The 27,185-nt window shown below is 41.7% G+C and overlaps 1 protein-coding gene across 1 annotated transcript in view; it reads right to left on the bottom strand.

Annotated features, from left to right (window-relative positions):
• Window positions 1-27,185, bottom strand: part of Sema3a (sema domain, immunoglobulin domain (Ig), short basic domain, secreted, (semaphorin) 3A) — a gene marked incomplete at its 5' end in the record, with an annotated part of 198,255 nt that overhangs the window by 108,490 nt on the left and 62,580 nt on the right. The window contains 1 exon segment of the mRNA XM_005377190.2: window positions 17,297-17,416. Within this exon segment, the coding sequence (XP_005377247.1) occupies window positions 17,297-17,416 (120 nt within the window).

Below are 27,185 nucleotides of genomic sequence, written 5' to 3'. Positions count from 1 at the left end.
AATTTTATTAACCACTATCATAATGTGCAAAAATGGTATTATCTGTGTGTATGTGCTGGTCAGTTGTATATAAAATTTTAACATCTGTTTAAAGATGATAAGATAAATTGTAATTGGACTTCAAATTTTGATATATTTGGAAAAAATTATATGAAATGCACAATCTTACTTTAAATTTTTGCATACTTTCCTATTCAACAAATAAATACCACTATATTTTGAAATACTGAAAAATACATCAAGTGCAGTTTGATCTAGTTGGTGTGAAAGTCTCTCAGCAAGATTAACTCATGACATTACCTCTTTAAAGGGAGGGATCCATTGAAGTCCTTCTTTAATGTTAATATTGTTTCCAGGATTTTAAGAAATGGAAAAGGGTGTGTATTTATCCCCAACAGCAAGTTATTTTCCTAACATTTTATATCTTACGGATTTTAAAAGGCATTGGAGTAATAATCCTGCTAAGAACCAATAATGCATCAGTTTAAGGTTGTTAGAAAAAAGAATGCCCTGTAGTAAACAAATTCACATGAACATTGATTTAAGCTCTCCTGCCAGCCTATTGTCAGAGGAGCAGAAGAAAATACTTTCCTCTCAGTAGGAATAGAAATCCAAGAACTCCTCTATATTTGTTAACTGGAAATGAAGAATTCTGTGTAATCAAACTAAACTTTAACAATTCTGAAATGTACTGATGATGTAATATCGATGTTTGAATTTGAAATATTAAATGTATATGTAAGGCAGTTTGAAAATCCATTCTTTGGGAAATATGCTTAGAAGTAGCACTAGTGTGCCAAGAATGAAATGAAGCTGGATTCATCCTATGATAAAAAACAAACTAGAAAAGTTATGCTTGTATGTGAAAGATTTGAGGTTTGACACATTCATTCTCTGAACAAGAAGATAGTATGCTAGAGTGTCTAAATTATGGTGTTGCAGAGGCTCCTGAAATAGCAACTGAATGTGAAGCTTTGCTAGAAAAAAGTTGATAAGAACTTTACAAAGAAAGTTTTAGATCTCAGAAGCTAAGTAAGTTAGGCTATTTATTGGGAAAAGGAATTTAACGATCAGAATTAAAGGTTGCCGAATCATGACACCCATTTTTTCCATCTCTGCTCTGCATTGCTGGCTTCTTAAAAGATGGAGAGAGAAAACCATGTTTTCAGGAGATCTGTGTAAATATATGTGGGGATGGCCACAGGGAAAGTGTGTTCTCGCTTCAAAAAGGGCAGACTGGACTTGGATAGGAAGGAAGGCGCACGACAAACACCACGTGGGGGAGATGCGTGGTGTATTAAAACCTACAACAGAGTCAGCCTACACGGGTCAAGATGGGACCAATGAATGCCTATCACCAAGTGACTTTTTTCTCCTAAAAGTAAGAATAGTCTTTAAAATCGATACTTCTGCCATTATTAGTGATTATATTTATTTATTTAAATTAGCAAGTGTTATCAAGAGTCTAAATGATGTCTGACATCATGCCATAGAAAAGCATGTGGAATGATAAAAAGATTATATTTTCCATTGAATACATTTCAATATTAGTCTGAAAAGGAAACTGCACACTAACACTGCACACACCTTGCCAGCAGAAGCATTGGATTGGCGATGCTGGGAAACTTGGAAAGAGGAAGAATTAATGTCAGCTCAGACTGGACGAGACACATTTGATTGCAATCTCCCTTTGGTAAACTGTTACAGTTATCTCTCAGTCTAATACTGAGGGTAATCCAAAAATGCTTTCTAAAACTTCAGTTAAAGAAAACTGCTTTCCCTTGACTCCATTTTCTTTGGCAATGTCTTCATATTTCTTTGAGTGTGAATATCCAGAATCTTGGGTCTTACTAACTCTAGTGAAGAGCTTAAAAAGACAGAACTATTTTATCATAATGTCCCCTTTTCCAGCCTGATGCACAATATGGACTCCCAAGATGCTTTATTTAGCACATAGAGCAGTAAGTCGTGAACAAATAGAGTTCTGTAATATTAAAATATGTAATTATGTCTAATAGAAAGACCTGTAGGTCTTTCTCTGTAACTACACACAGTGCGCACTGCAAGCTCTAGTATCTCAGTCTTCTGAGAGTGTAAGTGAATAATGTTTTACATATGCCAAATGCACGCTGTTCATACACAGACCAGAAACCAAACAACACAAAAGGTATTTACAGAGAGCCCAGGGAAGCTTGCTTAAATTGAAATACCTGCTTGTGAAGTAGGTTGTGTTATCTCCTGCCAATTTAAATCCCGATGGGGGAAGATGAAAGGCAAGGCTTTCACCAACATAAAATTTGCCTTTATCCTCAGAGAACTCTAATTTGAAACTCAGACAATGGAGCACAGTCTCCAAGCCGGCCTCCTTCGGTCATTACCTTTTGAACATCGCTGGGCACACACTCACTGCTAACCTTTCCTTCCACTCACAACTCCCACCTTCCTGGGCCGGGAAAAATGTCTTTGACCATCACAGAGCCTTTGGAAACCCACTGCTTCCGAAGCACCAGCCTTCGGGGAGAAACCTGAGCTTTACTCTGACACCTGTGTGTCCTTCAGTGTGTGGATGAGGAGAAGACTACTAAATTACCCCCGTGTCTTCCTAAGGAATGTGGAATTCTAGGAACAGAGAACCCCCAGCTGAAACATATCACAGTTCTGTGATAAAACCATTATTAGCCAGACCAATCTTACCAAAATGGATTTAGAGGAATATTCCCTCTCTCCTTCTACCTTCCTTTCCCCTTCTCTTCCTTTAATTTTGGGCATGTATATTCCCCAAAGATTTATCTCCTGACTTGCTATATAAGAAGTCTAACAGTGAAATGACTTTCAATTGCATATCTGTGTAAACTTTCTTATCAAAAGGTCATTTAAATCGGTTGTTTAGTTATGTTATATGCATATGAGATATAAGTCCATGTTAGAATTTTGTAACAACCCCACAAAATGAAGTGTACTAAAATTTAGAAAAACTGTTAATTAGTATATATTCTTCCTGATATAAAAATGATGATGTGAGTAAAATATAGACAATGACTTGTATTGCAGTATGATGATCCCATAATTTTCTTTTGTTTTTATTTGAGAAAGACTATTTTGGTGTTTATCTAAGTTCAAATTGATCAAGAACTTTTATTTCACGTTCTCACTTGTACACTAGCTTTTTTTTTTTTTTTTTTCGGTGGTACCAAGAATTGAACTCATGACTTAGCGCTTGCAAGGCAGGCACTGTGCCATTGAACTATCTCCATGGCCCCTGCACCAGCTTTTCTACACTGGAGAAATCCAAGAATAATTGACCCTTGAGAGGTGAAGGCAATCTTCAATAGCTCAGAAATTTCATGTGATCTGAAGGCTACCTGCCACCACATTCTACTTCAGACATCCTCTCTAGATGTCCCACAGCTCTAAGCAGGACACCCATGCATGTACTGTAGTCCCCCCATGCTCTCTGCTACCACAGTACAAACGGTAGCTGGCTTACCTTTAACACAAACAAGTCAGGGGAACCCTGAGGAAACAATGCAGGAGGTAAGATCTGGGAAGAGAGGGATTTATTAGAGCATGTAAGTGAGGGCAGATCTTACCAGTTAGAGAAGCAGGAAATGCGACGCCCTATAAGTGAGAGACTAGGAGTGTGAAGGAACAGCCCAGCCTGTGAGGAAAAGGCAGGGAGCACAAATGCAAGGATGCAGAGGCAGGCAGGATGAAGACCGAGGCAGATTTCCTAAGTGTATGGGTCCCATGGAGCCACAGGAACACCTTCACATAGGGTGGTGGCTGCTTTGCCTTTGGGAAGATAACCTCAGCTCAGCAGGGAAACCTGGCTGGTGGGGTGGGGGAGATGAAGGAGTGGAGGGCGGGGTGGGGTTGATGAGCATGATTCTATCTAGTGCGTCCAGATGTCTCTGTGACCTTTAGCCCTGGCCTGGTGCGCAGCAGAAGAGTCCGTTTAGTTGGTTGTCCACAGACACCATCGTAGAAGCAAATGTCTTTCTCCTATGTGTCCTAAATGTTTTCTCACACCGTTGAAGATCATGCATCCTGCCACTCTGCCCATGCTGTGCCTCCTCTGACACACCTTGCTTTCCTTAACTCCTTAGATGATATGTCTTTCAGCAGCTTTCTGTTAATCTAATCATTTTCAAAGAAATGATGGCCAAACCAAGGATAAAGCAGTAAGGCCATTAATTTTCCTGCCTGGACCCAGATTAGGCACGTGTACGATGGGGGTGGTGTGGTTAGGACACAGTGTCACTTGTGCACCCGAGGGCAAGGAGACCTCAGACTGGGAACCCCTGCTGTAGCATCCAGAATTCTAGAGGGCATTGAATGACACACTCTATCAGCACAACATGACATCAATTCTAATGATCAAATCCAGTACAGCCCACAGCAATATGCATTAGGATACAAGAGTTTACACAGTTGAAAGGGCATCACATTTATAAAGTCCCAATGAAGTATTTTTGTTTCCAGTATTTGTGACGGGTGGAAGAAAGACAGCACCCAGGCAGATTTACCTGCATTTGGAAAAGATTCACTGCAAATACTTCCCAAAGGAAGCATCTGTTTTCCAAAGTTAAATGGAAAATGAACTAGGGTCTACATTTACGAATATGAGGCGAGGCAGTCCAAAATGAATGATATTCTTTACATTATGCCTGCATAATGTTGTCTAAATAGTGTCAGTCTCTATCGATATAAACAAACACCCTTTAGAGATCTGCATATATAAATTTTACATACAGATGCACACTACATTATGTAAATTTTTCCTTGAAGCCATTTGTAGAAAACTCACTATCAACTTTTTAGTATTATAAGTATAACTCCATGCATTTGCTTTAATGTCTTTCCCTGAGTCACATTTTATCTCTCTGGACTATGGAGGTTTGTGACTGTAGCAAAGCTCTGCTCCTGCATTTTTTTCTTTCTCTTTTCTGGCACTGTACGTCAGCTCCCTGCTGGTCTCCACCCTGCCTCATGAGCACTTTTGCCAGCAGATGTTGTTCTCTTTCTTTCTTTCCTCTTTCATATTATCCAGGGCACATGAAAGCATTTAGTGATCTCTGGCCATTGTCCACAGAGGTGTGTGGGTGACATGGTGCATGATTCTTGTGTTCTAGCTGTTTCTCTAATGTTTTCAGTTATTTTCTTTGATAATTTTTGATATGTGTTGAGTGCTTCAGCTAATAGAAACCACCTTTAATTCAGCTACTTTCAAGAGAATAAAAATAAACTGTAAGTATTGAGATAATACTCAAATTTTATGTATTTTGTGAAGGCAGTCAATTCATCCTAATAAATACTATGTCTGTGAAATTTTCCCCAAAATTAACAGTATAGTTTATAACCAGACAACAAATGCACAGAGAAACATAGGTAAGAGTTAACTATATTTGAACAATGACTATGTAATATTACTGATCACAGATGTATTTCAGTTTGGAAGAAGAAAGCTTAGAAACAGCTTGAACCATGTGGGAAATGGTGGCCTTTGTGTCCTTTCACACCCTTGGTACCAAGAGCCCAAGTGCAGGAGATGGAAACACTCAAGTTCACTCTTGGGCAAAGTGAGTTAAACTTCGACTTTGGTAGCCAGAGATTTCCAAATAAGTCTAGACAATCTGAGTTTAAACTATCTGTATTTAAAGTGCAGAGCGGGAATTAGAGAAGCTACCAGTGACTGTAAGCTACAATGTTTTACAAGTGTAAAGTTTTTAGAAAGAATTTTATGGACATTGTGGTTGTAGTTTATCACTGAACTACAACTTCTCAAATAAGAGATGCTGAATGCCGGAGCAAGCCCAACACTGAATTTAAGGCTCTGGGAGTACAAAAAAACTTTCTAATTCATGTTTTGATCTTAAAGTTTTCCTTACCACAGTATTTTTCTTGGCAAAAAGTTGAAACAACTTTTCTGTTTTGTCCTAGGAAATTATTCAAATTTCAGACTTTTCTTAACAGCTATAAAAGTGAATGGACGGGGGCACCATGGCAAATACATCATTTCATTTTGTCTTTTCATCTCACCAGGACTTGATTTTAATCAAGAGCCTGAAAACTAGAGATTGCCTTGGATGCACTTTATAAACAAGGTGCTTCGGGTCACTGCTAGTCTGCTGGAAGTTTGTATGACAAGATGGGGATATTTTGCTCAACACTCAGAGGACTCTCCTGTTCTTTTGTCAGATAAGTTATACCTTTCTAAAAGAACAGATTTTTTGATGTATCTAAGAAACTGTGTGATCTTATCATGAGGTTTAAAGACAGTTTCCATATTGCTGTTAGTGAGACGGGGATGTGGTGACAGGCGGTACTATGGCTATGCAGCCGGAGGACACGGCGCAGGAATAGGAATTCCTCCCTCTAACGCTTGCATCTGTTCCAAAGATTTAGGCCAGCAAAGGGCAAGGGAGTGTAGGGCACTGAACATCCATCCCTTTCCAGATTAAGCAGTTTAAATATGAGGCAAGGCAGCTACTAAATGCCAGCAAAATGTAAATCAAGACAAGAAAAATTTGCCAGAGTAAAAGAACTTAAAAGGAGCTGAACCCTGGCATGTATGCAAAACCACATTTGCAACACTGGCAAGATGCAGACGGTGACTTGGTGACATGCTGGTGAGGGGACTGCTGGAATCAAAGCCAGTCTTGGACTTCTTAACCAGAACCCCATTTTCTTAAGCGTGGATGCAGTGTGCCTGAGAGACAAGTAGTTTTTATCAAAAGACAAATACTGAGGTATGAAAACGTTCAGGAGATCAATCTAATGTCATCCAATGGCAGCAAAGGTCGCTCAGTGAGTCAGTGGCAGATCTGTGAATTGATTTTAGATCCCATTAGACTTCTTTTGTAGCTGCTCAGCAATTCCTGAGATTGCTTTCAGTGCCCAAAGACGCACAATTGAATTAGAATGGCAGACTGGAAAATAAAAAATACAATAAAAATGGAAAGTAGTCATTCTGGGTGGTTTGGTTTCTTACAATTCAAATGTTATCATCCCTGCCTATAAATGTACACATCTCAAAGCTGAGCTCATTTTGCAAGGGATTTTCAATTACTAATGCATAATGGCAAAATATGCAAAGATCAACTTAATTGTGTTGTGCAAGTGGAAGATATCTAATCTTTGTAGGCAGTGGTTAAAGGATCGCCTTTCACATGAATATTTACTTCTCTAATGTATTTGTCTTAGCTGGAATTTTTAAAAGATTTATAAGTAGATAACTAAATTTGAATAAAATGTAGAGACAGCTAAATAATTCTGATTTACATTAAAATAATAGAATACAAATATGTCTATACTATGTAACTTTTTTGGGGAGGGTATCTGGAATTGAACTCAGGACCTCGCACATGCCAGGCAGGTGCTTGTGCTGCTAACCTATATCTCCAGCCCCTCCCCACCTTTTTGCATGTAACATTTTGGATGATATATGAAATTCAAAATACTGTGTTTCTTAGACAATGTGGACTTTGTTAACTTGTGGCAGTTTTCCAATATACTCCACTGGTATAGAGATTGTTCTGTGTTTTTAAAAAATTGCATGGTCAAAATATTAGGATAAAAATGCTTCATTACTAAACTTACTTTTTAAATGAATGTTGGAAAACAAACCTTTCAAAAATGAGGGCTGTATTTTAAATACACTTTGATTACTGCTACAGATTCTGATTATCTCCTTTTTGGGAAAAAGGAACTACAGTCTGTTCACGAAGCCGTCCCCATTGCCCTGTCTGGTGCAGGTGAAGTGGTGGATTCTGTCTTGCTCAATCCCCAATCACGGATGGGAAAGACAGGAGTCACAGATGGAGCTGTTCCTCTGAGGCATCCTAGCACTTGTTTTACTGAAACAACATTCCAGCAGTCTGGGTTATAACATTACCATAATCTTTAAAGGACTCTGTGAAGTTGTCACTGCCATGGAGTTGTACCAAACCGACAAATACTGTCACATTTGCAGCAAAAATAATTTAATACTACTTTTAAGAAGGTTCTTGATAATGCAAGCCAGAATTCATTTAACTTGACATTCAGTGTTTTGGGATTGTTTAGTCGTGAATATTAACACACACATGGTACAGCCAGTCCCCCTGGGGTGTGATACTGATGTCACTGGAAAGGCCGTGTGTTGTGACAGTTATGAGAGCAGATTCACCAGCTTGGTGATGAGCGGTAACTTCTTGAACCTTTCTGAGCCTTAGTTTCCTCAACTGAAAAATGAAGATAACACTTATGTCATGGAGTTGTGACAATGAAGTGCTATGGTGTTGATAAAGCCATCAAGTATGCCAATAAAGATAGGTTCTAGTACCAATAAATACAGTAAGAACAATCCCCTAAAGTAGTTACAGCAGAAAAAAATTGTGCAGACTAACCAGGAACAATCGTTTTCATTAAATTTTCTCATAATTAATACAAACTAATATGTAGGAATGAATCACAAATAGAAAGCATGGGTTAGTGACCTTTCCACAGTAAAATCATTATTAGTAAGTATGTCTTATATTTTCTGCTTAGCTTTTGTTGGCGAATTTTTTTAAGAAAGTGTGTTTGAATTGATTTAACATGTCCACTGCACAAAACTGATCTCCCTGTTCTCAGGTACGGAGACGGCATCATCTGTGATATGCCACAGGTGAGAAACTTTGCACGAAATAGCTCCTGTTTTAAGCACCACATAAATGCTGTTTGTCTGCAGATCCAGGGTAGAAAATTGAATTCACAAAACCACAACGTGCAGCAATGCACTTTCCCCTAATTATCACAAAAGACTGAAAAGCCCGTTTTCCCCAACATAATCTTCTTACTTATATTCCATTTACTAGTTTATAAAATCTGAATGTCATTTTGATCCTTGCTATTTTCTTTGAAAATTTTAAACTTTCATTCAATATCGTTCAGCCTCATGTCAATGCTGAATTTGTCATAGTCGCAAAAGGAGTTTTCTCCCCACTTTTACTCCAGAAATATGTGTTGAAACTATCCTTGGTAATAGCAGTAGTTTGTAGAATCTCCCATGGCTGTTGACTGGCTCGGCGTCCTCCTGCCGGGAAGAGCGCTGTGCCGAGGGAGTGTCCCACTTGCCCACGCAACCGTGCGGCGTCTCCGTCCTCCTCCTCATGGCTCTCTCCTGCCCCGCCGTCCACGCCCATCAGAACCTCGTCCACTTCTCAAAGTCTGGTGCCAACGAAACCACCTGTTTACTCCATCAAATCAACACATTTCCACTCCTCACCTCATCAGAGCTAGGTGCACAGTAAGCATTTCTGAAACAGAAATACAGGAACAAAACCCTGACTTAATCCCCTAAATCAGATTAATCATTGTGTTTTGTGTTTCCTACTGCAAGCTGCTGGGATTTTCTTTTCATATGCAGGCCCCAGCTTCCGACACAGACATCTGACTAGAGTGCCTGCCTGATGCCCAGCACAAAGCAACTGCAAATGCCTCCTTTCCTTCTTCGTGAGCATCGGTCCCATCAGTTTATGATGATCGTGTGAAGGAAGTGAGCCGAAGCAGGTCTATTACTTATTCCACAGATATCAGTTCTTGGTCAAGTAATTGTTACCAATGCTGATGTTTTTACCTGCTCCAAAGTTAGATTTCCATGTGCTTTTGAGCTCCTGGAGAGCAGGGATACTTCTCTGTGAACACTGGGATCTCACTTAGAAAAACGCTTCCTATGATTTTATTAAACTCAGTCTTACTGCTCTTGAATCTTTTATCTGAATGCAAATCGTTTCTGAGGTCACTTGGACATTGCCTGGAGGACTTATGCATAACTATGGCTTCAGATCCCAAGAAGCTGGATGAAAATGTTAAGCCTCAATTGCTTCCCCGTATTCTCTCAAAGCTATTTAATAAAGGAAGCATCCGGGCTAGCTTGCTCATCATGCCTTTCCTTCTCACAGCAGTGCTGTTCTCCTCCACCGGCGCCTACTTCCCTCCCATTCTGTTACGTCTCTGTCCCCACTCATAGGTCTCCACACCTGCAGTCTGACTGCTCCTCCACAGAGACCCACGACCTCCTTTTGCTCTCTGAATTCTTTGCATTCATGGTCAATGCAGTGAGGTACACCTTAGGAACTTAGATAACGATGAATCTCTACAGCTTCTTAGAACTTCATGCGTGTGCTTCCGTGACACGGATATCAGAGCGCGGCAGGAACTGCAGGAGTTTCTATGAGAGCTCAGTCAACAGCAGTACTTCAGCGGCTGCTGGGTACAAACAAATCAGTGACCTTGTTTTCACTTCTTCAAGGCTGTAGGCAAGTGGAGATGCTTCCCCTTTCCCTTGGAGACAAGGACCCTCTCCACGTTCGTACTCTGGGTAAGGTCAACCAACAGTTTGTATTTGGAAGTTTTATCATAAAAGGCTCTGAAAATACTATCATGTTAACAATCACTGCAATCTCAAGAGGATGGCTTTCTTCCCCTTCCTTTCCAAGTTCAAATGTGCAGTATAGTGGACCACATACACTATCGTTATTTCTCATTGCTAGATCTCATAAAGATTTTCTGCTAATTACGTTTTTATTGGAAGTAAATGATATACTCACAAGCAAAAGCATTGTCGTTTAGCTAGCAGATATTAAATATCTTGCACAAAGGCCGGCAGACACACTGTCCCTTCGGTCCTCCCTCAGCCCAGGCTATCCCACTCAGCAGCCACGTGCATGTGGTACTACCAGGCACTGGAAATGCTGTAAGTCTAAATCGGACTGAGCTGAGATAGACGCTCTTTCAAAGGCAGTAGAAAAAAAATGTAAATGTTATTTTATTTTATTTTATTTTTGCTTTTTTTCTGGTATTAGGGATCGCATTCACGACCTTGTGTTTGCTGGGCAGGTGCTGTACCACTGAGCTAAATCCCCAGCCCCCTACATGCTATTTAAAATACCGCCAAAATTATATATTTTCTGAGACAGTGTCTCCCAATTGTCCTCAATCTCAGGATGCTCCTGCCTGTCTTCCTAAGTGCTGGGATTCTAGGTGTCACCACCTGACTGGCTTGAAAGAATATTTTGGATATACTGAGTTAAAGAAAATGTATGACTAAAATTAATTTGATCTGCCTAGTTTTACTCTTTCTAATGTTCCTACTAGAAAAAGTAAGGTTACATATGTGGTTTATGTTGTACTGGTATTGGACACATGTGCTCTTGAAAATCCTGCAGTACATGAAATGAAGAAGCTTCTGATGAGGGTGTGCACGCCAGCCCTGCACAGGCAAAACCTGTGACCGTGCTAGGGAAGCCAACTGAAGTGACTCATTTAAAGATGATAGTAAGGGCAAGAGTGTGACCGTCAGGAGTACATGTCTCCATCTATCTGCCTTAGGACGTGTCCTGACCCGTTTTTATAAATCAGGGTGCTGTCCCACTAGGAAAGTGTATGTTGCATCCTTTCTGTAAACCTCAGGTGAGCTGTACTTAGCTCTGGAATACATCCACTGAGGTTCCCTAAGCGGGTGAGCCCTCCCTAGTTCAGAAGAAGCCACGCAGCCAACGTGGCTGGGAGCTGGGGGATCCACGGACCTGACATCATGAGAGCAGGGCAGGCTGTGTGCTCAGGTGTGGAAAACAGAAAGACATCCCTGCTTACCAGATCTTCCTCACATGAACTCAGAGTGATCTGCACTGTATATTCTCTAGTAGTAACTAAGTTTGTAGAACACGAAGGCTAAGTATGTGATTTTCATGCTTAAAATTAGACACCATGCGATCAGAGAACAAGTGGAGTAGCGATGCACAGCGGCAAGACCGTGTGACGGTGACCCAGCTGTGCACCCTTCGCCGCAGCACAGGTTGGACCATTCAGAAGCGAGGCGTGGGGCTGGCCCTGCGGCCCTACGCGGTGCTCTGGAGCGCCTCCCTCCTCTCGCCACAGTCTCTCTATTCCAACCAAAGCAAAGCCTTTCCTCAGCCGGTTCATCGGAGCTGCCCTCGGCCGCTTGGTGGAGCATGGCTTGCGAAGAGTTTAGCCAGCCTGGGTTTCCTGTGAGCCCAGGAAATGACCATAAACCTCAGCAAAAAAATGTACCAAATGTTTTCATGGTTATGAGGTAGAGTTTCTTTCCATAACTGACTGATAGCAGCCTCATTGCATCCCTGTGACTTTAGGAAAACTTTCCTTGGTCTGACACCACTTCTGGCAATAGGTGAGCGGCCTGAGCTAACATGCCAAACACGAAGCTGCACATTCTGCCGGCTGAGCTCTGAGTGCCAGCATTTCCTTACCTGCCACTGCGCATCGCAAGAAACGGCTGAGAAGCTGTGCGGAAAACTTTCATACAACTGAACCAGTAAGTGATGGAGATGAAATAATGATCAGTACTAGTGCACACCACAAATATTCAGGCCAATCAAATCAGAATATCTAGTGGTGATAGAAATAATTTTAAATGGATTTAGGGGATGCTCGCTTGGAGTTTTAGATCTTTCTTTGCCTGTTATTTACTTATTTTTAACCAATTGTAAATCTTAATTTAATCTAGCCCTGTTTCTCATAACATTGGGGTCCTCTCACTGCTGAAGTTGGCCATTCTACAGTTAAGTTCTGAGAAATAATCCTATTATTACATGCAGAGATCAGAATTCTAATAGCCCGTGTAAACCATATTGGCGACCTCAGTTCTCTCAGATTTTATGAACTGTGAAGGCTCTTCTGAAGCAGAAACTGCAGATCATGTTAAGATTTAATTTGAAACATAAATGGCAGTATTTTTGTTCATGAGCATAGACAGGCGGATCTTCCACCATGATTCAAGTATTCACGACGTCTGGAAAAAGAAGCTCAGGCACTGCGGAGGACTCACCGTGACTGCACTTGCTCAGGTTGGCAAGGGCTGTCTTGAGCTGTCATGTGGGACAGAAAGGGGCTGCTGCTTGCGATTCCCACTTTTGTCACCCAGTATTACAGAGAAACACAGACCCCTACTGATGACCTCAGAGAGAGGGGATGGTGTCCCCTCCCCCAAAGCAGCTCCTCGTTATTTTGCCAACATATCGGAAATTCTCAGCATTATATTTCTTCTTAGAAATTAGTTTTGCTCCACTGAACCAAAGAGCAAAATAATTGAGAGAGACAACTGGATTCGAAGAGGTTAGAGTAGATGTATCAAGGAGCTGTCACCACACCACCTCCTACTTAAATAACGTGGTGGCCTGGGGAGTGTTACTAAGAGCATTTGAGTCCAAGTTTTGCAGAAGAGCAGATTCCTGTTCTGGGTAGAAATGAAAAACACAGACAAAGCACTTTATTTTGTGCGCAGATATATTGGTTGTCATTGCAGCAGTGACCTTGGAGATAGCCATTAAGCCTCCCTGCATTTCTGCTGTCCCTTTGGTTCCATCATAAATTGAGATCATGACGTTATGAGAGTATTTATAGAGTTAATCATTTCCCGCTCTCATCTGGGTCTTTCTTTCTTTAAATTTCCTGCCAGGACTCCGAAGAGGCCATTTGGAATTTCAGAAAACAGCCAGAGACTTTTTTGAAAAGCTAAGCTCTTCCTAAATTTATACATTTTTTTTTTTTTTATTAACAGATGTAAATTTGAAGGGGAAATACCATGTACTACAAGCCTTTTGGGAATAGTCTGCCTCTTAAGGATGACTTTCAATTTTCATCTGAACTGCATGGATCCGGAGAGCCTCAGCTCAGAGCTCATCTGTGCCCTCATCTGCACGATTCCTCGTACGAGCTCTGCACGCAGTTTACGAAGAAACACAGATGTGCATGGTGAAGGTGACCTCACTGCAGCTATCTGCCGTGTCAAGTGCTATTGGCAGATGCCCAAGAATTGATTGACACATATCCTCCAGAACTGGAGTTAATTAATATGTCCACCAATTCCCAAACGGACCACAGGAAACAGAAAATCTGTGTAATACGGCAATCTGTGACACACTGCGTGTGGTCAAAAGCCGTTCACTGTGCAGCAAGGCTAGATTTAGAATATGCTGTCCGAGAGCGCACACATTGCTAGTATAAAACTAGAAGGGAAAAGGAAGTCTATTTTCATAACTAGAAGGCTAAGCTTGGAGGCATTTTAGTAATTGCTTTATCAGTACTTGCAAGAAGTGTTGATTTTCTCTTACAAGTTCCAAAGAGATTACATAATAAAGGGAGGCTTGATTTGCTTCAAAAGTAAATTGAAGTCTTTACTGCTTGAAGTCTTTACTTCGGTGGCATTTTGACACCTAGATATTAAGTTTAAAAATCTTATTTTTTAACAGTGGTATAAAGATATAATTATTTGTTATGTATGACTAGACAAATACTTCTTAAAATACACTTGTATTCCATTATTCCATTTTAAGGGGCAGCTATAGCAAATATACATGCAATTCCTGAACTAGAATTTTGGAGTCCAGCGTGCCTGTCTGAAAATGCCCGTTGCTAGTAAACGTTGGTGCATGCACACTTTGGGAGAGCGTAGACACCCCCTGCCCTTGGCCCAGCCTGATGGCTGCTGTGCTTCTGACTCACCCAGCCTTTCACTGCTGCCCCTTTCCCTGACTGCATGGAGTGTGCGTTGTCCCTTTTGCTCAGCTTCACAGGCAGCATAATCTTTTAAAGCCAAAGGCAGTACTTTAGGTACTAGTATAGATCAATGTAAAGCAGGTTGTTTCATAAAGCAGCTTAAGCACTGAAAATTAAACTTGATGTAGTCTAGACAAGCTATCTTGATAATGTCTTTTCCAGAATTTCCTAGATTGCCTGTCTAGACTGCTCCCAACCCCCAGGTAATTGCATAATCACTTTCTTCCTGACCTCCTCAACAGTCTGGAATGGCATTTCCCAATTTCAAGCTGTCATGCAAATCAAAGTCACACAGCTTCCGAAAGAGGACCTTTCAGAAGGCCTTTCTCAAGAGACCTGAGTTTCAGAGTCTCAGGAGGCCACTCACACCAGTCTCCCCTGCAGGAGCCCGGCAGGAAGCTCCATGGGTTCCTCTCATGGAGGAGGCTTCTCCAGACCCCCACCCTCACCGCAGGTAGCCGAGTTTGGCTGCAGAGAGCATGGGCTGCTGACTCTGTCATACAGAAAGCTCAGAAAGGAAGGAAAACATTATGGAAAATTATGAAAAGGCAGGGTCAGCATAGGACATTTTATTACAAATGGCCATCAAGACCCTGTCAGTCTCAATGTTTCACCAATGCAGATAAGTGCAGAATCGCCGGGCCCCCACGAGCGCCTGTGACATCACTTTACAGCCTCATCTGCAGGGAGGTGTCTCAGAGGTAGGGTGACAATTACACATAAGAAGAACAGAGCAGCTTTCAGCCGATTTGCATTTTCCAGTATTAATTGCCCTTCTTTGGCTTGGCCAGAGGAGGAGACAATGCTGGACCCTCAGAGCAGCTGTAGAGACCAGTTTTCCTCACAGCTCTCCAGATCTCAAGCGGTGAAAACAAACACTCAGCTCCAGGTCCAGCAGTTTGTCCTGTACTGCGCTGGACGAAAGCCCAAGGAGGAGGCAGAGGACTGGCGTTCCTCAGGGATGGGATTAGCAGACACTTGTGAGCTGGGAGGACCCGGAGAGGCTGAGGCGCACTGAAGCAGCCTCTTCTTTAAAATGTGCGGATATGGAGGATGAGGAAGCCTTGTCTTACATTTTTTAGTTCCCATCCATGTTACCAGACAGTCTCAGAGAGGCTAAGTAACTCTTCCGACTGCTCTGCCTTTGGTAAATTGCAGAGTAAGTCGTGGACCTGCCGTGAGAGCAGAATCTGTCTCTTCTACTCTTCGGGGCCAGGGACAGAGTGCTTCTCCTTCTGGATGGGCAGAAAACCTGCAACACAGGGAGGGCGGCTCCAGGGTCATCAGCCTGGGCCCACGTTCAGATCAGCTGGCCGGCTGCTTGCGGTGGCCAGTGAAGAGGTAGCATTTCGTCAGAAAGTGATAGACACATTGTATGTGTGAACCCCAGGACCGCACATGAACTTAATCTTAGTTTTATCAATGCGGAACAAGTAAGATATGAGGACCTGTTTCTTCACGTTGGTTTTTATCTGAGACTCTAGGATACATCGGGGAGGACACCAAATGTGATTGTGAGGATTCGGAGGAGAGGAGGACAAGAGGAGGAGGACAGAAAGGAGAGGAGGAAGAGGCGCAAGAGGAGAGAAGGTGGAGGTGCAAAGGAGGAGGAGGAAGGGGAGCGGGAGAAGGAGGACAGCAGCAGCCGGAGGGAGGACGAGTGGGAATAGGCTACGGAGAGACCACTGGTGAGACCTGGGGAAAGACTCTTCAGGTGCCCAGGATCCCTAGGAAAAGGTCAGGATTGTGTTTCACCGAGAGAACGCCCAGTCTGGAAGGCAGGCGCCTCCCGGATGAGGAAGTTGCACCCCAGCTGTTTCAGGTGCGCTCAGCACATGTGTGTGTCTCTCTAGGACAGCTTAAGAACCGAGGGAGAGAACCTCCAGTTGCAGTTATAATGAAGTGACAACATGCAAATTAGGTCTTATCTTTAGGATTCCAGAAATACTCCCTGAACAAATCCTTTCTTTGCTGAGTATTTCTGAATTCCAATTTGGAAGAAAATTCTGTCACAAATGATTTTCTCACCACATGAACATTTTGTTCTTCTTAGGATTGAACGCCAAAAATGATAAAATGGTTTCTAGTGGAGGGTGATTGATAACCCCATCACCAAAGTATTTTCAACATTAGTAGTGTTTCCTTCATATTAACTTTTACTTAAATTTTACTTAAACAGTATAATCCCTTCACCAATTTTCTCCACTAAAACATCCTTACAAGCAGTAGGTAAATTTATTTTTTTTCTTTTTGATGCCAAAATAATAACTAAAACTGCAAAAGGAAGGCTTGGAACAAGAACCCTGACACGCTACTGTGAACGCTTGGGTACAGCGTGACACCAGGCCCCTGGGCCTCCTCCTCCACCCCTGGCGGAAGAGACCCGTGGGTGGTGGGCTCTCCTGGCTGAGGATGTCCGCGGGGAGCTGGCAGTGTACAAACGAAGGTGACAACAGCACACACTCAGCCAGGGGCATCTGCTGCCCACGCAGAGCAGGAGGGACTGGGCAACCCAGACAGGAACAAATGCTTCCTTCCTTCCTCCTGTTCCCTGGTTATTGTGGAGTGGTGCCCTCATTCCTTCTGTATTCACACCTCAAAATTACTAACAGCATCTGAAGTTGAAGTCGTCCTGCTGAACAGTGACGCGGAAGCCAGCTGAGCCGCAGAGATTAGTGAGAAAGCGTCTGAACAGGAGAGGGTGACGGGCAAACACCATTGTAAGAGCCAGCGTTACCTCAGGGTGATGTCCAACTTCAATGTAGGTGCAAATTGGGTGAAACGCTCCCGTTCCACAAGCGTACAAGTGGCTCTGATTATAGGCCTTCAGCACCTTGATGAAATTAGCACACTCTCTCTGCAAGACAAAGGAAAGGCAAGTGTGAGTTCCGCTGTCACACGCTGAGCTATCCTCTGGGGCGTGTGTCGTGCTGGGACAGGCCTCTCTTGCACCCTCTCACCAGGCGGCAGGCCCCGATTTGTGATTGCATTGCTTTGACATTGTTCTGGCCTTTTACATCGAACATGTAGAATTTCTTACTTTTGGGGGCACAAATGCAACATGTCCTGCCATAACTGTTTCATTGAAACAGTTTCTAGCTTAGAGAAAACAGGAATGAAAGTTTCTAGATAGCCAACAATCACAGAACTGTCTTCCAGAAATGAAAACAATAATTATGTATATAACAAATTACCTAAACAAGGTCATGGTTGAAAATTCCCTTGCAAAAATTAACTGTGAGTTTAACTTTAGAAGAAGAAAACAAAAACAAAAGCTACTATGAACTTATATTAAACAAAGTTTACATGTCATTAGTAACCCACTTTGAAAAATTTTAAATGAGTATTTATATGCAAAATGATAAAAATGCACGGAATTTTTCTAGTTATTGTCCTAGACTTTCCTTGTGTTTATTTCTTTGGTCTAGATTCATTCGAAATTGAGCATCAAGTGTGGAACCATAAGTGAAGAGTATGCAAACCCAGAGGGCGGGGCTGCTCCTGCTGCTTCTCCATGTACCGTGCTCCCAAAGCTATGCCCTAGGAGCTGTGACCTTTCACATGCAAGCCAGGCGCATTTGCTTTAGGTCGCCAGTTGTAGTTTATAACTCAGGTGCTCTGTAATTTGAATGCATTGCCATGTGGCAGTTCTGCTCCAGTTTTGTAGCTCGTGAGTTTGGTCTTAACTCTATTGGTCCCCATAATAAGAAGTAGACAAACAAACATTCAAAAATACTTAGCATTTAAATTCAAGAAACTGCTGGCCATTGTTTATTTTTCTGGGATGAAACCTGATGTCCTTTGAGCATATTGTACTGAAGGGGAATTGGGCCTATTTAAAGTAAAATGTGAAAGGTCCAAGTTAGGATTTCTTAACATATGATAGTACTTCCTGTTCCCCGGCCCTTTGCTTTGAGGGGGTGTAAATAAAACATACACTTTTTAAAAATGTTTTGACAAATAGATCTTGAATCTTTCTTTCTCTGATAAGGCAATCTAACATACAAATTAGGCTCTGAAATCAGAGAGGAAAGAATGTCCCAGTTAAAGGTAACTGATGCTTTTTCATTATTCACTTTGAACAAGGCACATGCTAGGTAAAACTGTGAAACAGTTACAGCCTAACTTCCATTACTCTTGGCAACAAAGTCTTTATTCTGTAACAATTCCTCTCCTTGCCCCAAGAGGCCAGGGCATGAGGAAAGAGCTTGTGAAAAGGAAACATCTGATAAACTCATTTATAATTGAGCCATTCATGAGTCTACCAGCGGATGTGTTTGTACTCCCTAAAAAATTCTGTCATTTGCAGAGAAGCTGTTGTTAGGAAAATCTTACTTTGAAACATATAGGGGGCCAGATAGTCTGCTTTTCCATAACGACTATTATTGCTCGTTGTGGGCTGAGCGTTCGAATATTCAACAGGACAGATAGTGTGTTCCAGCTCCATATGTCAACACCGAGATACTGGCTGTGTAGCCATCAGTAAGCAAATGGATATTCTGATAAATAATAGTGGCAGATGCACATGGATGGCTTGCTCATTTTAGAAAAGAAGAGGACTTCAGTTTATCAGACTTGCCTGCAAAGTTCTGAGCGTGACTATACATAGAAAACCAAATTCTCTGCTTCCATCCTTATCACCAAAGTGCCGCCCAGAAGTTTACAAATCTGCCTTCATTCTCCATGTTACAGAAGGGGAAAACCTGATGAGCAAAAATGCTAATGAACCCAAAGGCGAGGCCATGCTATCTCCGCAACTGGTAATAACTAACACTGTGGAGTCTGGGGGCTGCTTATTTCTTATACATTAGATAGCCCATTATTAATTTACCAGTGACTAATTCTGCCCTTCTAAGTAAACAGGCAGATTACAATTACTGCAGGAAGAACTCTCCCAGCTCTTGAGAGCCACAGAAGTGCACCACATTGAATGACAACATTTCAGTTTGTTCTCTATTAGCTGTTAAAAAAGGACTCACCATCCCAGACAACCGTTCTGCAGAGCCCCTGGAAGGAAATCAATTGTAGGACTACAGCCATGAAACCTGGCTCGGTTGGAGGGAGAGGCTGACAAGGAGGAGTCCATCCTCTTACAAAGCCGGGACCCACCCTGTTGGCCTGAGGCCTGGCGGGCTTCCTCCTTCCCACTGAGAACCGGCTGGCAGCAGGTTGTGTTGTTGCTATGCCCAGGGGCGGCCTCGATATTACTTTGAAAGTGAAGCTTGATGCAAAGAGAATGGGGAGACATTTTTGGGGCTTAGAGGGGAAAAGGATAATTGAAAACAAACAAAAGAATGGAAGGAAATACTTTCAAAATTGGTTCAAATAGCTAGGAGAAGGATCGGCCACAACAACGGAGGAGGAAAGCGAATGGAAAGAACTGGAGGGAGAAGAATGAAAACTTGAAAGAGACATGTTAGGAGGATTTGTTCTCTAGAGAAAGCCCACAGAAAAGAGTATCAATCCCGTCCTTCATTCTCCTTCCTTCCCGGCTTGCCGCTGCCAAGGTTTGTGAGTGTTCCAAAACAGGATATTCGTTTTATTTGGAAGCAACTTGGACATTCCTCTAAAAAAGAGGGAAGCGTGGCAGAAAGAGGAAACACACTTCACACATTTCTGCTCAGGGGAGACAGAAGACGAGTGTTTCTGACCTTTACTTGAACCGTGACGTGTCTTCAAACTCAGAATATAATGCACTTTTTGGCATTAAGCTAAGGCACCGCTCTCCTCAGCACTGGCGGATTTACAGCATAATAAAGACAGTGTAATCAGTTCAAAATGAATTCATTTCTCAAGCCCTGATCCTTTTTGGAATTTGAGTTGATACACAGAAGAGTTTAACCGCAAGTCGGCTTCCCAGGAGTCAGGCAAGCGTATTGACTTCTGATTTTACTGAAATGCTCTCCAGGTCAGCAGCAGAAGTATTAGTTTAGAATAGAAGTAAAGGCAGTTATAAACAAGTAACGTCCAAGGCCACACCGGAGGAGCAGTGATTCATTATCTTTAGTGATAAACCATTTACACAGAGTTTTTAAAGGTTTTCTGATCTTTTCAGGTCAAATGGAGAGAGGAAACAAGAATAAAAATATTAGTATAAAAAGAAACTTAAGTGAAATATCTATTATCTGAAGAGGATGTAAGAGCCAAATTCATGGAGTGATTCACAAACAAACATTAAAGATATGTAGCACTCATTAGAGAGCATTGCACAGACTTTTCCTGGATGGTTACAAAAATAAAATCCATCCATCTGTCAAAACAACAGTTCCATGCATGGAAATCACAACAGAATTGAGGTGTTTTTAACTAACTTCCGATAATTACACTTTCCACAAAAGAATGCAATGTACCTAGAATTCCAGTTACCTCCTTCTGCATTCTTAAATTGTGGATGGAACAATGAAATTTTACTCTCCTTAAGAAAGGAAGGAAACAGAAACTGGGAACATGAGCAATCTCTACTCAAATACATTCAGTTCACAGTTAAATCAAACTTGTTCTGCTTCAAATATAAAACAGTCTAGAATGAATGAGTATAGAGCAGCATTGCCTCAGGTTGGTGAGAATTCATACACACACACACACACACAAATCTCCCCTCATTAGTAGTTCATGTGGAAATGTTTTAATGCATGCTCTAGCAGCTGGAAACACAAAGGAAAACCTTTTCTATCTTATGGGTGGATACATTTCTGCATGGAAATCCATTAATAAGCTTAATTCCTGAAGTTAATCTGTTGACTCTCTTATTCTCTGGTCAATTTATCTGGCAAGCTAGCTAAACACCGGACTCTTTGTGCCAAAGCAGTAATCCCCAAGATTGTTGCTGTCACTCACCCTATCCCTCCCTCTATTTAAGTTGTTCCACACTTATCTGGCAGTAGTGGTTTGCTTTTTTTCTTTTCACATTGTGTGGTTGCGTTCTGTGACCTGATCGTCCATAATATGTCTTCCTAATACTTCAACAATCACTAAAAGATGTCAGAAATCTCTTCTTCAAACAGGTGTATCTAATAAAGCTAACATACAAACATATTCTCATTATCATATTGTTGGATTTGTGACTTGGAATTTTGTACAACCCACCTTTTAAAAATAGTAAATAGGCTGTTCTGTTTGTCAGGAGGCATTTTTAATGTTCACCACTGATGATGATAGAATAATGAAAAAAGTAGGCCTTTCCAATCTTAATGCTTTTTTGTTGTTTATTTCAGAGGTTAAAAAATACTGATTCAATGAAGACCATAAAGTTGGAGTGATTTCTGAGCTAGTTAGTTAAGCATATAAGTATACGCACATGGACTTAAATCCATTAGCATTAAACCTGCAAGAACTGAAAAGCAAGCGTTAAAACGGCTTGGACGATATCATAGAATAAATGCAGCTCTGTTCAAGGATCCAAGTAGTTTTACTTACTCCTTTCAGTTAAGTGTTCAATTTGACTATTTTCTCATCTCTAGATTCACTATTTTGAAGTCGTAGAAGTATTGCTCAAGATTCTAAAAGCATTTTTCTTTCACATTACTTAAACCTTCAAACGTGGCTGAGAGCTCTGTACACATATTGGCCCTGTAGAGGCAGACATTAGCAAATCTTGGCCCGTGGCATTCTGCTGTTCCCTTCTACAACTCACAGGAGCTCCGGACACTTTCACTCCAGAGCTCCACGTGGACCCGAGGAACTTGTATTGCTATTTGCAATTATTCCCTTTCATAGGAAATTATCATCAGTCTAATTAATCATCATATTGGTAGCATTAATTGGCACTTGATTACTGCCCATTATGTTAGTCACGTAAGCTTTCTTCATCTCATATTCCATTGAATGAATGCAGATAACTATATAATATGTACCGATTCTGCCGACACACTTTTCTTGTAAAACCAGGATGTTACGGTTTGTACCTAGATGTCCCCCAAGGCCTCATGCCCTCTTAGGCAGAGCTTCTGGGAGGTGATTGGCTCATGGGACTCATAGCCAACTCCGTGTGAGGAAAGGAAGTCTTCTGGGAGGAGGTGGCCCCCACTGGAGGCCTGGCCTAGAAGGCTTCCTCCCCCTCTAACCTCCCCTCACTGGCTGCTTCCTGTCCTCCTGCCTTGAGCAGGCAGCTCTCCTCTAGCAAGGCCATCCACAGTGTGATCCCACCTTGGACCCAGCCAACTATGGGCTGAATTGTAAGCTAATAAAATAGCCTCTCTTTCCTCAAGTTGTGGGTGCCAGGTATTTTGACTCAGCAAGAGAGAAGCAACGAAGACATAGGAAAACTTACAGTTTCAAAAATATTGAAAAGAACACTTAAGGCTTAATTGTTTGATCAATTTTGCATGCCTATGTCTACTATTCTGAACTACTTTGAAGATAACAATATGCAATATAACAACCATTGTTGATTTCTTATCATCTTGTTTTGAAATTCTGTATCATGTTTAATGTTTAGTTTTTAAAAATTTAAAAATTTTTTTTTACTATTCAAAAAAAGTGTTTTTATTTTGATTTCTAGTTTTACTCAACACTGAGTAGTTACAACTGATTTACATTTGGTAGGGAGAGTCGCAATCTAGAGATTAATAGCGAACAGAATTATACTGCCTATTTAATACTGACGTGTATGCCTTTATCATAGACAAATGCGTTACTCAAAGAAGAGAAGTGCACAGCATCGTTAATCATTGAGGAAGGAGAGAAAAATGCAGCTCAGACCTCAGAGGAAGGGCTGACGTCATCTATGCACTTCCCCCTGCTATCCTCTGTGCTCGTTAATATAACAATTAAATATGCCGTACAATTAATGATAGAAAATATTCTCGTCACACAACTTGTGCTACTAAATGGAAAGAAGCCGTCTGCACAGGTTAGGTACTTGCGAAACAGAGACTGATGTGTCAGACTTATTCCTGCACTCTTGATACTCTAAGTGGTTACTATATTTTCCTTTTTATTTTTCTTTCCTTTTTCTTCCTTTTTTCTTTTTCCGGCACCAGGAATCGAGCTCACGACCTCGCGCTTGCCAGGCAGGCGCTGTGCCACTGACCTAAATCCCCAGCCCCTTTCTTCCTTTTTTTAAAGCTTAAAATTAATTTAAGAAACTTAAAAAAATAAACCCTTAGGAAAAAACAGCTTTTATCATATAAAAAGTGTTGGCAGTAAGTCAAGTGCGGGCAGAGCTACTGAAGCCCTGCTGAAGGGCACTGCCCGGCCTGAGTTCCGTCCCCTGGAATGGGGCCCCGCGTGGGGACGGGCTCTCAGGAGGTGGCCGTGTGGCAAGGACCCTGTGGGCGGGACCTGGTCCAGTCTAGCGGACGAACCTGAGCCACGAGGCTGAGCGCACCCGCGGTGGCCGAGGGAAGAGGCCGCGGGCCGTCACCTGCGAGCCAAGAAAGGAGAAACCCACCGCGGGGCACCGCCCAGGCCGCGCCTGTGTCAATTTCTTGGCTTTGAATCACCGGTGCTGCCGCGGGTGCGGACGGCTCCGCAGCTCTTGCTAAAACTCGTGTAGGCTCAGAAACGCGGACATTATGTTGGTGAAACAGCAAAATCGGGGCATACTCCTGTTGTCAGTAGGCCGAGCTGCGGTCTTCTGCTTTGTACGGAATTAGATATTTAACAGGAAATGTCACAAATTTCTTTTGTTCCGGCATATTTTTGTAAAATATTTCTTCGAGTGCTATCTCCACCGTAATAACCTTCCCAAGTATCTGCGCATCCGTATATGCATGTGTGTGTGTGTGCGTGTGCATATGTGCATACACACACAGATACGTGCCCAAATTAGTGTACAGAGATACTTTCTAAATATAGTTAAAACTTGGGGAATTTAAAATTTATTTATTTTTAATTTAAATAAAAATATATATTAATGTAAATAATTTGTATTAGTAAATTAAATTATTTACTCAGTATCTACTGTATTATTTATTAAAACATATTTTACTCTAAAGTCAAGTATATTTACTCTAAAGTAGAGCCTTTTTAAAAATAATCACCTCTATTGGTTTGAAAGCTTTCAGAACTGCTTAATTCTCGCACCATCTCCCATGCTCTGCCCTGCCACATATAATGCCAAGAATTCAATCACGAATCATCCATTTCTCCTAACGACACAGTAAGGAGAGCACAAACTCTTTTACTGGAAGTCTGGGCCTCTTGTCCAGCGCTAGCTCTCTGTCTTACTGCAATGCGGTAGCTCAGTGGAATATGTGAAGGGAATACGCATGTGACGTACTTAAAACACGTGTACACTTGAGGTGCTGGTTTATGGTTTTATGGATTTCTACATATGATGGGCCCTCTTTGTAAAGTGAATTTTGCCTGGTACATTTTTTTTTTCTTTTTTTTTTTTTTTTTTTTCTGGTACCGGGGATTGAACTCACGACCTTGCGCTTGCTGGGCAAGCACTGGGCCTCTGAGCTAAATCCTCAGCCCCTAAAGTGAATTTTGAATTCTAATTTTATATCATTTCAAGCACAATACTGAAAATATATCTTTTAGTATTGAACGTGTGTGGAACATGTACACATCTATATACACAAATATAGTCTCTATTTAGTACTGTGTGTAGCATATAGTACAGTAAAAATATTTTTAAAATATTTAACACCTAATTTGAATGTAATAATGAGAAGCTTCAAGAACATTCTGCTAATAAAGTTTATGTTGTATCTCTGAATAGAGTGTTGTCTGTAGAGATACCATAATTTCTGCATCCCTTTTCCCTCAGAAAAGATAGAGAGAGAGTGGGGGCAGGGGAAGGGGAAGGCAGGGCAGGCAGAGAAACAGAACTTCAGGAAAGATTCATGATAGATGATTTTTTTGTTGCTACTCTTCCAAAACAAATTTTAAAGAACAGTTTCAGTAGAAACACGTTAGATTTATGAAGATTGTCAGAATGGAAAGAAGCAGAAGGCCAATGACAGTTATTAGAAATTAGATGTCAATTGAACTTGGAGCAACTGGCTAAAAATAAAATAGAAGACTCTGGCAAAAATCCTTTTCCCAGGGGAACCGGCTAAATCCTGCCAATGCACCCTACAGAATGTGATACTGAGCATGAGCTAAAAGTATGTGCACTGATTCACGGGGGAGTTATGATGCCCAATAGAATAAAATGAGAACTTCTCAGCCAGTACCAAAATTTGACCCTCACTTCAGGTGTTTGAGAACACAATTAGTATTTCTAATGAAATAGAACCAACTCCTGAGCTTTTCTTAAATTTTTAATAAAATATCTGTATTTCAAATACTAACACTAATATTCCTCTTATTTTGTAGGTAAAAATTAAAATGACTTTAAATTTTAATCCTGAACCTAAAAGAACACCAAAGATTTATGAATCTGAGATTCAGTTCCTGGCAACTCCAGACATCATAAATACTGTCCTCCTTTTCTCCACGAGTAAAACACGTGGATTCAAAATATGAGTATGATTTAGTTTCTAAATAAATTTAATGACAAGGTTTCCTTTTCCATGTACCTTATACCGCCTGCACAAAACTTATTTGTTTAATTACTTGGAAAAGAAGGGTGAACCTAGCACAATCACCTCAGTGCACTAGTAATAGAAGCAGCGTGCCTGATCACCATTGGTGGGGGTGAGCCCTGAGAGTCGCTCACCTTTACTGTCACCTGAATGCTGAATCAACACCGCAATTCCTCCTTCGGCTCAGCTAAATTCACCCCAGGGCACAAACGCGCACACACATCACAGGCTTGAGAGCATCTACACTGCTCCCTGTGAGGTTCCATAAGCCAACGCTCTTGCTGGTCTTCACCCACGGTCAGTTGTCTGTGTAACTGAGTGCCGTCAGATTCCACCACGGAACCCTGTTTACAATGAACAAGTGGACCGTATCCTCCATCCACGAGGTCAACTAGAGCAGCCACAAAAGTGATAACCAGTGTTGTCTGGGAATGTAAAGAGTCCGTGATTCTACCGTACTTGTGAGGGAGCAAGTTAGTCCCGTGGTCTGGTGGTGCTGGGGACAGGCGTGCAGCTCCCCAGGCAGAGGTAAAGGACCCGACCCTCACGGGAGCTGCAGATCTAGATTGCAGCATGCCTTGTGTGGTTTCCAGGGACACCTCCCGCCAGGTGAGCTGCTTTACGGGAGAAGAACTGCAGTTACAGGAGCTGCTGGGTCTCAAGGCAGGCTGCCGGCTGGCTTCAGTCCTGAGGAAGCCGCTTCCCTGTGGGTGTCTGAAGTGCTCCAGAGGAAGTGCTCTCTCTACTGCCTCTGGGTCTTGGCAACCACTCAGAGGGATGCTCCACTTCCCAAGGCTCTGTACCGATAAACAGCCTTAAGAAATAACCTGCAACTTCCAGGCCCAGCAGCACTCAGGAGGCTGAGACAGGACTGCTGTGAGTTTGAGCCCAGCCTGGTCTACTAGTGAGTTCAAGACCAGGCTGGACTACAGAGCAAGACCATGTTTCAAAAAAACAAAAATGAATAAATAACTACAACATAAAATAAAATGCCTACAATAAAAGTTTAAAACTGAAGGTTGATCAAAGAAGATGGTAGAAATTTAACAGTGGTGGTTATATTTCATATTGTTGTCTTCAAATTAGTTGCTCAGATTACCAGATATAAGCATACAAAATTGGTCAAGAAAAAAAAATAAGCATTAACTA

Source organism: Chinchilla lanigera, unplaced genomic scaffold (assembly GCF_000276665.1).
Source record: "Chinchilla lanigera isolate Chin_1 unplaced genomic scaffold, ChiLan1.0 scaffold00009, whole genome shotgun sequence".
Lineage (NCBI taxonomy): Eukaryota > Metazoa > Chordata > Mammalia > Rodentia > Chinchillidae > Chinchilla > Chinchilla lanigera.
The sequence above is the reverse complement of the archived record's forward strand: the minus strand, read 5'-3'. Positions and strand labels throughout refer to the sequence as shown.